General features: G+C 41.0%; 1 protein-coding gene across 2 annotated transcripts; it reads left to right on the forward strand.

Annotated features, from left to right (window-relative positions):
* The first annotated feature begins 260 nt into the window (after positions 1–260).
* On the forward strand, positions 261–6095 carry LOC123400008 (ribosomal RNA processing protein 36 homolog). Of its 2 annotated transcripts, none has more exons than XM_045094402.1 (9): positions 261–439; positions 527–729; positions 825–891; positions 4121–4173; positions 4460–4514; positions 4614–4688; positions 5398–5515; positions 5594–5640; positions 5730–6095. In XM_045094402.1, the coding sequence occupies exons 1-9, from the start codon at positions 320–322 to the stop codon at positions 5829–5831; spliced, it is 840 nt and encodes a 279-aa protein (XP_044950337.1). In that variant the 5' UTR covers positions 261–319; the 3' UTR covers positions 5832–6095. The 2 variants fall into 2 exon arrangements, with proteins under 2 accessions (XP_044950337.1, XP_044950338.1); XM_045094403.1 differs by having other exon boundaries at positions 264–439; positions 530–729.
* Positions 6096–11614: the final 5519 nt, after the last annotated feature.

The following is an 11614-nucleotide window of genomic DNA, read 5'->3' on the forward strand; positions in this document are numbered from 1 at the left end:
ATAAACAATACATGGTTAACATTTTCTCAAATACATGATTCATATTTTTCGAAATATATGTTTAAGTGAGATATGGAGTCGATGTTTTTTGTTTTTGAGAAGGTGGTGTCGGATTTTTTAGCAGTGGCATACATAAATGGGCCGGATGAAGCAATATTTGGGCTACTTGGACGGCTACAGATTAACCGGGCCTGGCCCAACCACGCTCTGGTTGTAATGACAACCTGCACAAAATATCCGAACCTAAAACACGTTAGACGAACACTGAGACCTGCCGCTGCTCACCGCCGCCGCCGCCGAAGCCACCCCGGCCGCCTCCATGAAAGGCCGCAGCAGCCACCGCGGGGCCGCTCCCACCTCCGCCGCCGCTTCGACTTCCAGCAAGCGCGACCCCGAAGACGAGCCCGTCTCAGCCTCCGAGGAATCGGGCGACGAGGAGGTAAAGCGCCCAAGCCCTCGCGTTTTCCTTAACCGCCACGCGGATCCGCGGAATCCTCATCGGCAGGTGGTTTTATCTGGTCCGCAGCAGGATGTTTCCTCGTCGTCGGGGTCGGAGTCGGAGTCGGAGAACGACGAGTTAACGGACCGGGAGAGGAAGCTGGAGCGCGTGCTCGCCGACGTGCCCTTCGGGGAGCTGCAGCGGGCGCGTGCCGACGGGTCGCTCGGGGCTCGGGGTGTTTCTGCCGCCGCCGCCGCGCAGAAGAAGGCTCGCAGGGAGAGCAGGAAGAGGTCCGGTTCCATGCCGTGCCGGTTCCTGTTTAGGAGTATTAGCCAATTTGGGGAGGTGAATGTTTTTGCTGATGTGTTCATCTGGTTTTCGACAGGCCCATGGAGATTAGCACGAATGTACGACCGCCTAGACTCAGGGAGGTGATTCAGGTTCCCAAGAAGGTCAGTTGCTTATGCAATTCATTTCATATTTAGCGTGTTTCTGGGAGGGTAGATCCAATTCGATTGGATCTGTAGTACTTCGTATTTTTGTAGTAGATACGAACTCCCTCCGTCCTAAAATAAGTGTCTTAAGCTTAATATAATTTTGTACTATCACTAGTACAAAGTTGAAACAGTTATTTTGGGACGGAGGTTAGTATATGATAAGCACACCCATAGTTCAATTAGAACCTTTGCGAGTTCAGTCTGTCCATTTTATTGTTTCAAGGCTTCAAAAGCTTTTCTCAACGACTGTGTGAAGACGGGAAATCTCGACCCGAAAGAGGTTATCGGATGGCGATCCGGGTTTGGAGAAGAAATTCCCAACCCGAAGGAAGGGGAGATAGTTGTCTTTGCTGAGCACCTCGAACGGGGGTTTAAGCCGCCAGGGTCAAAATTCCTCAGAAATGCCATCACTTTCATGAATGTCCGCCTCCAAGACTTAGGACCTAACTCGATTAGCAACTTATGTCAGTTGCAAGTGTTCTGCGAAGCCTACTTGCGGATGGAACCTTCAGTTCCTTTGTTCTGGTATTTCTTTCATTTAAATCGCCAGACCGAATTTCCAACGGCCCTAGCTTGGAACTTGGAGGCGTCAACGTTCAACGCCGCAGGGACAGCCCATTCCCATCACTCGCCATGCCAAGCCATCCCAAAGGCTGGGGCGAGTCTTGGTTTATTGCCAAGAAACTTCTCCTGAGGGTGAAAACAAGCTCCTTGGCTACAGGGAGGAACGCCTTCCTACGAACTTTAAACTTCCAGACAAGCTTACTGAAGAAGAGGAGTCAGATTTCATCCCGGTGCTATCCGAGTTACGATCTCTGACAAACAACGGTCTTACCAGGATTGATTTGATCCGCTGCTGGGTTGAATGGCGCATCCTCCCCTTAAGTCGCCGAGACGGCTTAATGTGTGAGTTTGATGGCACCTTGACCATCCCCAGTGCTACTTCCGTACAACACTGACAGAAAATGACATCGTGTCCATCATCAAGAAGCTGACCGGCGAGCCCTTGGCCAAGTGTGGCCAAATAGGTCTTAAGCCATTCTGCAAGATCAACCCGGCTCCTAAGGTAAGGAACTTAACCCGCCTTTACTTTATTCCTTCTGACTTACTTGAATTATGATTCTCATAAAAATGTCACTTTAGAAAGGTGACAAATTCTGGTCCAAGAGGCCGAATTGTGATGGTCCCAAATTCGCCATCACAGCTCCAGTTCGTTGTCCTTTCGGCCTCTTGGACCAGAATTTGTCACCTTTCTAAAGTGGCATTTTTATGAGAATCATAATTCAAGTAAGTCGGAAGGAATAAAGTAAAGGCGGGTTAAGTTCCTTAACTTAGGAGCCGGGTTGATCTTGCAGAATGGCTTAAGACCTATTTGGCCACACTTGGCCAAGGGCTCGCCGGTCAGCTTCTTGATGATGGATACGATGTCATTTTCTGTCAGTGCTGTACGGAAGTAGCACTGGGGATGGTCCAAGGTGCCATCAAACTCACACATTAAACCGTCTCGGCGACTTAAGGGGAGGATGCGCCATTCAACCCAGCAGCGGATGAAATCAATCCCGGTAAGACCGTTGTTTGTCAGAGATCATAACTCGGATAGCACCGAGATGAAATCTGACTCCTCTTCTTCAGTAAGCTTGTCTGGAAGTTTAAAGTTCGTAGGAAGGCGTTCCTCCCTGTAGCCAAGGAGCTTGTTTTCACCCCCAGGAGAAGTTTCTTGGCAATAAACCAAGACTCGCCCCAGCCTTTGGGATGGCTTGGCATGGCGAGTGATGGGAATGGGCTGTCCCTGCGGCGTTGAACGTTGACGCCTCCAAGTTCCAAGCTAGGGCCGTTGGAAAATTCGGTCTGGCGATTTAAATGAAAGAAATACCAGAACAAAGGAACTGAAGGTTCCATCCGCAAGTAGGCTTCGTAGAACACTTGCAACTGACATAAGTTGCTAATCGAGTTAGGTCCTAAGTCTTGGAGGCGGACATTCATGAAAGTGATGGCATCTCTGAGGAATTTTGACCCTGGCGGCTTAAACCCCCGTTCGAGGTGCTCAGCAAAGACAACTATCTCCCCTTCCTTCGGGTTGGGAATTTCTTCTCCAAACCCGGATCGCCATCCGATAACCTCTTTCGGGTCGAGATTTCCCGTCTTCACACAGTCGTTGAGAAAAGCTTTTGAAGCAGCAGTTGGTCAACCCACCGCGCAGAAGAAGGCTCGCAGGGAGAACTTGTGCATAGATAGCATCATACTCCCTCTGTTCCTAAATATAACTCTTTTTAGATATTTCAACAGGGGACTACATACGGAGCAAAATGAATAAATCTATACTCTAAAATATGTCTATATACATTCGTATGTAGTTCAATAGTGGAATGTCTAAAAAGACTTATATTTAGGAATGGATGGAGTAGCATGCATGCTCTATGTGTAATTACAAAAGTGCTACACTTACGTAAAATTCCTACGTACTGTTACGTTACTTTCCTAAACAATCTCTCCCCCCTCCCTGATTTCAAGTGGGTGGGCCCCCCTCCCCTAACTAATCCCAATTAAAAAAGGACAGATAAGCAATTACGTTAGTTTACGTAACTACCTTACGTAGGTATAGCATTGCTCCTGTAATTAAGCTGGGTTCTAAAACACATATTGACATTTGGGCATGTCTTGCTGCTTCAGTTACATATAATATTCTCCTGGATAGAATAACTCGAGCAATGCTGTTTTAAGTTTTCGTGGATCAATTGCATTATGTGCAGGAAGGTTTTACTGTTGTTCGGCTTGACTTCCGTGCCAAGTTTGTTGTTTGACTCTTTGGTACATAGTAGGAAAATCGAATCATATTCCACCGGGTTCCTTCCTCATTGCATAATCCAACTAAATGTTCTTTTGACCAGAATAAATAAATCTATCAACATGGGACAAAAACTACTTTAAATCTATCTTTAGGTATCTTAATCTATTTCCATTTTTTGTTGATTTGTTCAGGTTTTTAATTTAATTTGTTCACACTGAAACTTATTCAACACGCAAATTTCCCTATCGTATTCTGCTTATGTTGAGGATGTTTATTTACACACTGTGCTGTTGGGCGTAAGCCGCGTAACCATATCTAGCTTGATCTTTAGTGAGACAGTGACTGTACCATGTAATATATCTCATGAAGTTTGTTGTATTTACTGCATTTCTGTAGGTTGTAAGGGATCCAAGATTTGAACCTGTATATGGAGCTGTTGATAAAGAAGGGTAAGAGTCGAACATACTTGTATCATTTGTTGCATGACATTTTTTGTCTTATACCATTTCTAAGCACATGATTGTGTGCCCTTTAGTTTAACACATGTCCTATGTTAATCCTGCCAAAATATGGTGGGCAAATAACTTGTTTGATTTGCATGGCTGATTACTTTCATTCATTTCCATTCCCATGTCTCTTAGATCCTCTATGGTTTCTTAATTCGTATCAAGTAGTTTAGGTACCCTTTTTGACGGTACCATGTTTGATAGTTTGTTCAAATTTGTTGGCATTTAGGTTCAGGAAAAGATACAATTTCTTATTCGATCATGATCTGCCTGCAGAAAAGGAGGTATATTTTATGCCTTTGTCTGTGCAATCCCATCTCATGCATCATTATTTAAAAAAAATTAAAATTTGTATCCTGAACTGTCTTAATGTGCCCCTCCAGAAACTCCAAAAGTCGATTAAGAAATTGAAGGACCCTAATGCCATTGAAGAAGTGAAGAATCAAATCACCTGGATTGTAAGTATTTTATACTTTCTCACAAGTTGACATTTTGTAATAAGTTTTGACATGTTTACCTATTAATGTTATTTTGTTGTACTTGGCGTTGAATCTTTCAAATATTTAGGTAGGTCATTCTGCTGAGTGCTATTATCATAAAAAAAAAAGTACGAATTTGTATCTCAGGTTTTCAATATTTAACTACTTGGGCATCGGATGTCAGCCTCTTTGTGAAACATAATGGCAGCTAAGTAGGCACGGCACGCTATGTGCATGGTTTAGACTTATTTTGAAGCTGTCATCTGTCAACTATTTATATTTTATGCACCAACTCACGAAGGATGAGCACATATCATTTTTGGATGTTGCCTGGCGGAGATGAGTCATGAGCATTGTACTATCAGAAATAGTATGAAACTAGATGCACTTATTCAATAACACATGGTCGCTGCAATTTGATACGTATTATGTTAGAGCATACAGTAGGAGATGCTTCTGTTAGTCTTTTTTGACTTTTACTCCCTCCGTAACGAAATATAGAGCGTTTAGATCACTAAAGAAGTAGTGAGCTAAACGCTCTTATATTTCTTTACGGAGGGAGTACATGTGTATTTTTTAGAACAAATATAAGTTGTGTGATAATTCAGAACTGGGCTCCTTGTGTTGAGCAAGTTATCAGGTCTTCCTATTTTGCTGATTGGTTGATGTAACATGTTCTTATCTTCAGGATAAGCAGTTGAGGTCTAATCCTCAGAAGAACGTTGAATCAGAAATTCTGAGAGGACATATTAAGAAAGAGAGGGAAGCAGCAAAGGCCGGAAAACGACCATATTATCTGAAGAAATGTTTGTTCCCCAATCCCATTCCCTCCTTTCTTCCACTCTCTATCTGCGTACTAAAGTTTATTTTTGTTTCTTGACCAGCTGAAATTCGTGAAAGGAAGTTGATGGATAAGTACAATGAGCTCAAGGTAACGCTCCCAGGGTTCGTTTGACTGCTAATTTTCCATACTTATGAGCATCCCTGGCCTTACACTTCAATTATGCTGACCATTTACAGGAGGCAGGAAAGCTTGATTCCTTTATGGAGAAGCGACGCAAGAAGAATGCGTCCAAAGATCATCGGTTCATGCCATACCGAAGGGATGGGGGTGCTGCATAACAATGCCCCCGAAGCCGCTTTTCGGTTGATTCGGTCTTGGTCTATTTTGTGCTCACAGGGTTGTACCAGCGCTCTCTACTAATCTTGTTGTTGCCCTAGTGTCCCAGATATTCACCAGCAACCATGAGTTGAAGTTAATCCATGGACCATATATTTATAGTTGAGCTCTGGTTGCTGGTAGCAACATGCAATTGTAAACCCAAACCATGGATATGATATTTTGTTTCATCTAGTGCTTTAATTAATGCCGGTCTTTCTGTGTAATCAAAGAGTAAAATACACTTGTTTGTTGCAACTGAACAATATATTCATTTTGTTAGTTTCCTTGCCGACGTACAGCTGGAAGCACCAACTATTAAACACTTGGCGATGGCCGCCACGACGCCCGTTGCAGATTGCCCCAACACATGGAAACAGATAACTTTAACTACGAACTCAGTTCATTTTATATCATGATGAAAATGCTGATTAGTAACAGTTGGCTGAACTACCATCACCTTTTGATTATAATAATGTATCCACCCGGCCAATATAGATCAAGCTGACACAAAAACAATTGAGATAGATAACCAGAAGCGGCTCAATCATTCATTCAGGCTAGCTACTAGTAGTAGATTTGTTCTGGATGGAAGTGCTCTGCATAGATAAGATGTTGCTAGATCAGACCACCGTTGGCTGACGTATTATTGATTTTCCATGGCAGTAGTAGGTACGGTGGCTCTTGTCTCCACGACAATCCTATCCAGCATCTATGCATGTCAAACCTCATTGAATTACTCAGAAAAGGAGCCCATTCGCTAGAACTGCACACAAAATGACAGGACAAAGTGAGGATGTAGAACGTATTGTACTACTTAGGAGGCAAGAGCAACTCCAACAGTTTGGCTGAAAATCATTGAGATGCAGAGGAAGAAAAAGAGGGGTTCCTTCATTTTCCACGGGATGTAGTTGCGAGACGGCGACGTGCCTTGGATCCTCATGGAAAGTCCCATGAACGCTCTAATCATCCACGTCGCTGTCTGCTTTCATTGTTTGATAGCAGTACATTGTGCGTACCACGAGCTTAGCGCAGGCGTTAAGGGCTTTGCTCGGAAAGCGACGTGGTTTCTTCAGTTTACATCAGTTTTAAGGCGAGGAAAGGCCAAAGTAAACAACGGTTGGTTGGAACGTAAGAACACCTGGTTCTAGTTGCTCGATAGCTTCTTGACGAGGCGGCGTTTTTTCTCTAGAACTCTTCAAATAACTTCGGAGCCGGATGTGTAGTGCCAAAAACAATCTTATACTTCCTCCGTCCTAAAATAAATGTCTTAAGCTTAATACAATTTTATATTAGAATTAGTATAAAGTTAAGACAATTATTTTGATACAGGAAAAATATTATGAATAGGTCATTAACGTTAAAAATATGGGTGTGGCTAAGTCTCAGTCGACTGAGATTTAACCAAGTCTCAGTCAAGTGACATAACATACAAGACAGAAAAATAAAAAATTGAAAAGAAAACTTTGCATGGATCTTAATGTAAGATCTCACGGATATAGCATCGACCGAGACTTAACGAAGTCTCAGTCGACTGAGACTTAGCAAGACTGTAAAAATATTTATATATTATGGAACAGAGGTATTTATAATTATGTCTTTGTTATTAGAGATAATAAGAGAACAAAACCCCCTTCTCGGTGTCGCTTTGTTAGCTAGTCTGGGCATCTGTAGATTGTTTCTGACGGAAGGCGTGGCACGATTTTGTGTCCCATGTATCGGCGCCTTTCTACTTTTCTTTCAATACAAGTCTCGTGTTAGGTTCCTGGAAATAGAGGGGATGATGATAAGTCGAAAAGTATTTGCTCTGTTGAGTTGGGCAACGCTTGAAAGTTTGGCTCCACAGGACAACTTTGTTTATCTCGGAAAGCGGCAGTGAATCTACTTTTTTATGCTTAGCGAAAATCATATTTCTCAAGCTTTAGAAAATTGTGAGAAAAGAGACACATTGGCAGTGGTGGAGTTTCATCGGATCAACCTGGGCCATGCTCTCCATCCCCATCCCAGCTCACAAGGAAAACTTATACATATTCCTTTGTATTAGACCTATTTCCACTGAAAAGTAGGTGAAATAGTTATGTTTGCCCCGTCTAACTCACCCCTTCCCCATCACATATATTTGGCTCAAGCTCCGCCACCGCACATTGGTGTTGAAAAAAAAATTGGTTTTAAAAACTTCAGAAACTAAGTCCCATACTGGCTTTTCAGATAAAACACCATCCATCATAGTAAAATGTGTCAGAGTTATATTTATGGTGGCTTTTGGCCTTTTTCATTCTCATCTTTGGCCTCCTTGTACATGTATATATATATGACTAGGAAAAATGTCCGTGCGTTGCCACGGGTTGGACAAGAAATAGTTGAAGGGGGTTGCACGGAAGGCTTTCGTCGAGTGCATTTTTTCTGACTTTGAAGCATATTCTTGAGAGTTCAGTTACTAATTTAAGAGATGACATAAAAGCAAACATGATGTTTTTTGTGTGACTTCAGTATGACATTATAGATCGGACAATCAATATATAATGACAACACATATCTCGCTCGTAAATTAACGATCATATTGGTAATAAAAGTATTATACACATAACACTTATGTTGAGTTAATAGTATCACACAATGAAAATGTCGTATACTTCACCTAGCGTCCAGAAATATTATGTGTGTGCGCTAATCGTAAAGCCTTTGTCATATAGATGCATTAACTCAACATAATGGTTGCCATGGTCCTCTGCACCACCTTCAATGTGACCATCTTCAACAACATCAAGCATGTCATCTTCTTTCTAATTCAAAACGATAACTTATTAAGAACAACTAAAGACTATATGGACATGACATATAAATGTGTATATTTTTACGATGATGGTTTACTTATGCACTCGTATAAATCGGGATCAACGACGCCATGCGATAATTTATGTATTCATTTTATGGGGCTTCTAGTCATATATGTTTTCGTCGTTTGTGTCCTAACCTTTGTAGTTAGTACAAGTACATAAAAACATAAACAAATGCAAATCAAACTTCAAAAAAAGTAGAACCAAAAGCAATGCATGCATGATGAGAATCAAGCGATTTGATGGGTAAAGGAGCGTGTCCCTCCTGAGTCGTTCTTTTGATCTGGTTGAGAGTACACGTTGCTAATATAATCCTATTTTATGAGAAAAATGCTTGTTTTCACATCCATCACCCATGGTTCTGCAAGTACAAGTCCGCACCCATGGTTCTGCGTGCATCGTGCACCTCTGCTTTCTTTCTTCAAGGCCGTTCCTGCTTCGTAGTAGGCTGTTCTTCAAGGGCTGCTCTTTTTATTCGATTTGCAGTCTTGAGTCACTTGTAAATCAACGACGCTGCCAGTTGTGCTAATCCGTAGGCTGTTCTTCAAGGGCTGTCCTTTTTATTGGGTTTGCAGTCTTGAGTCACTTGTAAATCAACGACGCTGCCTGTTGTGCTAATCAAATTTCGGTCAGTTTATTCCTTTGCTTCCTATTTCCACTTGGGATTTGTTCTGTTCATGTCCTTTTCTTGTTGACTTTTGATGCATAGAGGTCAGCGACGTATAAAAATTGATGTTGTTGGGTGTAGAGGAGCGATGTGGGACTATTACTAAGATAACATCTTTTTTTTGAGAATCAGATAACAATCTTGTTTAACAACACAAGTGTACCCGATTTGGCTGTAGTCTTTTACATGGAGGGCATGGTCGCAATGCAGCAGTCGCAGCACGTAGCACAGCCGTCGCCGCCCCCGTGCTCTCCTACGAGCGGCGCCGCCGTCCCTCGCCTTGCTCACGTGGGCTGTAGGGAATGACCGCCGCGTTGCGCCGACGCTCCCGTCCTCCCCTGGGACCAACGCCTCTATCCTCGCCTGGGCCCGGCCGTTGACCCTGCTCAAAGCAGAGGCCGCTCGAAGCCGAGCTGCCAGCGCGCCAGAGACCCGCCGCCGACGGTGAGAGGAGGAAAGGAGGGGGTAGGGGAGGGGGAGGAGGAGGAGGGGCGGCAGACTAATCCACGCGCGAGGGGAGGAGGAGGGGGAGGGGAGGTGGAGGAGGAGCGCCGGAACGCGCCGGAGCGAAGTTGCCTTGGTTTTTTTTATAGAAAGACAAAACGTTTTTTTCCATTAAAGTTAAGGACCGCGAGTTCAATTACCATAAAATAGAAGGTTTTTTTAAAAAAAATATTACGACGGACTAAGAATACATATTTCTTTTATTAGTAGGTATATAGATGGCTTTTGTCCCCAGATAATACAAGCTGCACATCTCTCCCTAATAATAAAGCAAATACGGTTTCTGGTCGTCCGTCTTGAAAATTACCCTTAAAGTTTGCATAAATTACCAACCATGCCTCCGGTAAGTAATAGAAAACGTTTCACAAAGCGAAAAATCTTGGACTGGGCCGGCCCATGTAAAAACCTCCTATATTACGCTCTGCATGATAGGAGAATATCCAGCACACCGTATGGGCCGGCCCATGCACAGGCTCCTGCTTTTAGTTCCTTTTATTTATTTATTTTCAGTTCCATTTTATTTTTTTATTTTAAATAATTTAGAACTTCAAATAATCCTTAAAATTTTAATAAACTGAAAATTATAAATCAATATATTTAAAAAACTAAATTATTTATGACTTCAAAAACTGCTCGGAGTTTTGTAAAAAATGCTCGCATATACAATAAAATGTTTGCAATTTTAGAAAAATGTTTGTACAATAAAAAAGTCCATGGTCCCAAATACAATTCCATGTATTAAAAATTATTAAAGGCATTTAACAAAATGCTTTCTAATTCAAAATATGTTAATACATTTAAAAAATGTCCTAAAATTTTAAAAATAGCTAATGCCTGTTTTGATAGTTTCTTTTTTTTATTTAAAATTTTCCGTTCCATTTCTGTTTATTTATAATTTAAATAATTTAGAATTACAAAAACTTTTGCATATTAAGAAATAGGAACTTTGAATTAAAATGCTGATGAATTTCTATTTTGAATTAAAAATAGGATTCAAAAAAGCGCCGGATTTATATATTTTTTTTGCAAACTCCAAAACAATGTCCATGAATTTAATAAATATATTACTGATTTATAAAAATGTTTTTTATTCAGAAAAACTTCATGCGTTTCAAAAACTGTTTGTGAATTTAAAATAAAATCCTCCAACATCAAAAATTATGTTCGTCTTTTCTTGAATTGGTCGCCAATTCAAAAGAAAATATTTAAACCCGTTTGAAATATAAAAAATATTCACGATTTTTAGTAAATGTTCTCAATTTTAAAATTGTTCCCATATTTGTAAAATTGTTCGCGAAAGATCTAATGTATGTAGTTAAACATTAATGTTTCTAAATCTTTGTGACAATATACGTGTGTGAATTTTGAAGAATTAACTGTTGGATGGATCGAATTATTATTGTTTGTTTTCTAAAAAAATGTCTTGAAATTCAGAATAAATCTTTGAGTTACCAAGATTTTTGACAACCATGATATATATTTTTTGAAAATGTAAAAAATGTTTCAACTTATGAATAAATTTTAAAAAAGAAACATTTTCTTGCATTTATGCATAAAATTTGTAAATCAAGCGATGATATTTGAACATAATATGATCACCATCATTGGAGATTGTGTTTTTTTCTTCCATGACAACGCACGGACCATTTTGCTAGTACAAGCTGCACATATTCATAATATGTATATAGATGGCTTTTGTCCCAGATAATACAAGCTGCACATATTCATAATATGGTAA

The sequence above is a fragment of the Hordeum vulgare genome, chromosome 5H, assembly GCF_904849725.1.
Source record: "Hordeum vulgare subsp. vulgare chromosome 5H, MorexV3_pseudomolecules_assembly, whole genome shotgun sequence".
In the NCBI taxonomy this organism is placed as follows: Eukaryota; Viridiplantae; Streptophyta; class Magnoliopsida; order Poales; family Poaceae; genus Hordeum; species Hordeum vulgare.

Excerpts from the sequence above, each read along its gene's own strand:
- LOC123400008 (XM_045094402.1), top strand. The coding sequence starts at position 320 with ATGAAAGGCCGCAGCAGCCACCGCGGGGCCGCTCCCACCTCCGCCGCC. Across the intron at positions 4,174-4,459 it reads GGAGCTGTTGATAAAGAAGG|GTTCAGGAAAAGATACAATT; the intron begins GTAAGAGTCGAA and ends GTTGGCATTTAG. Across the intron at positions 5,516-5,593 it reads ACCATATTATCTGAAGAAAT|CTGAAATTCGTGAAAGGAAG; the intron begins GTTTGTTCCCCA and ends TTTCTTGACCAG.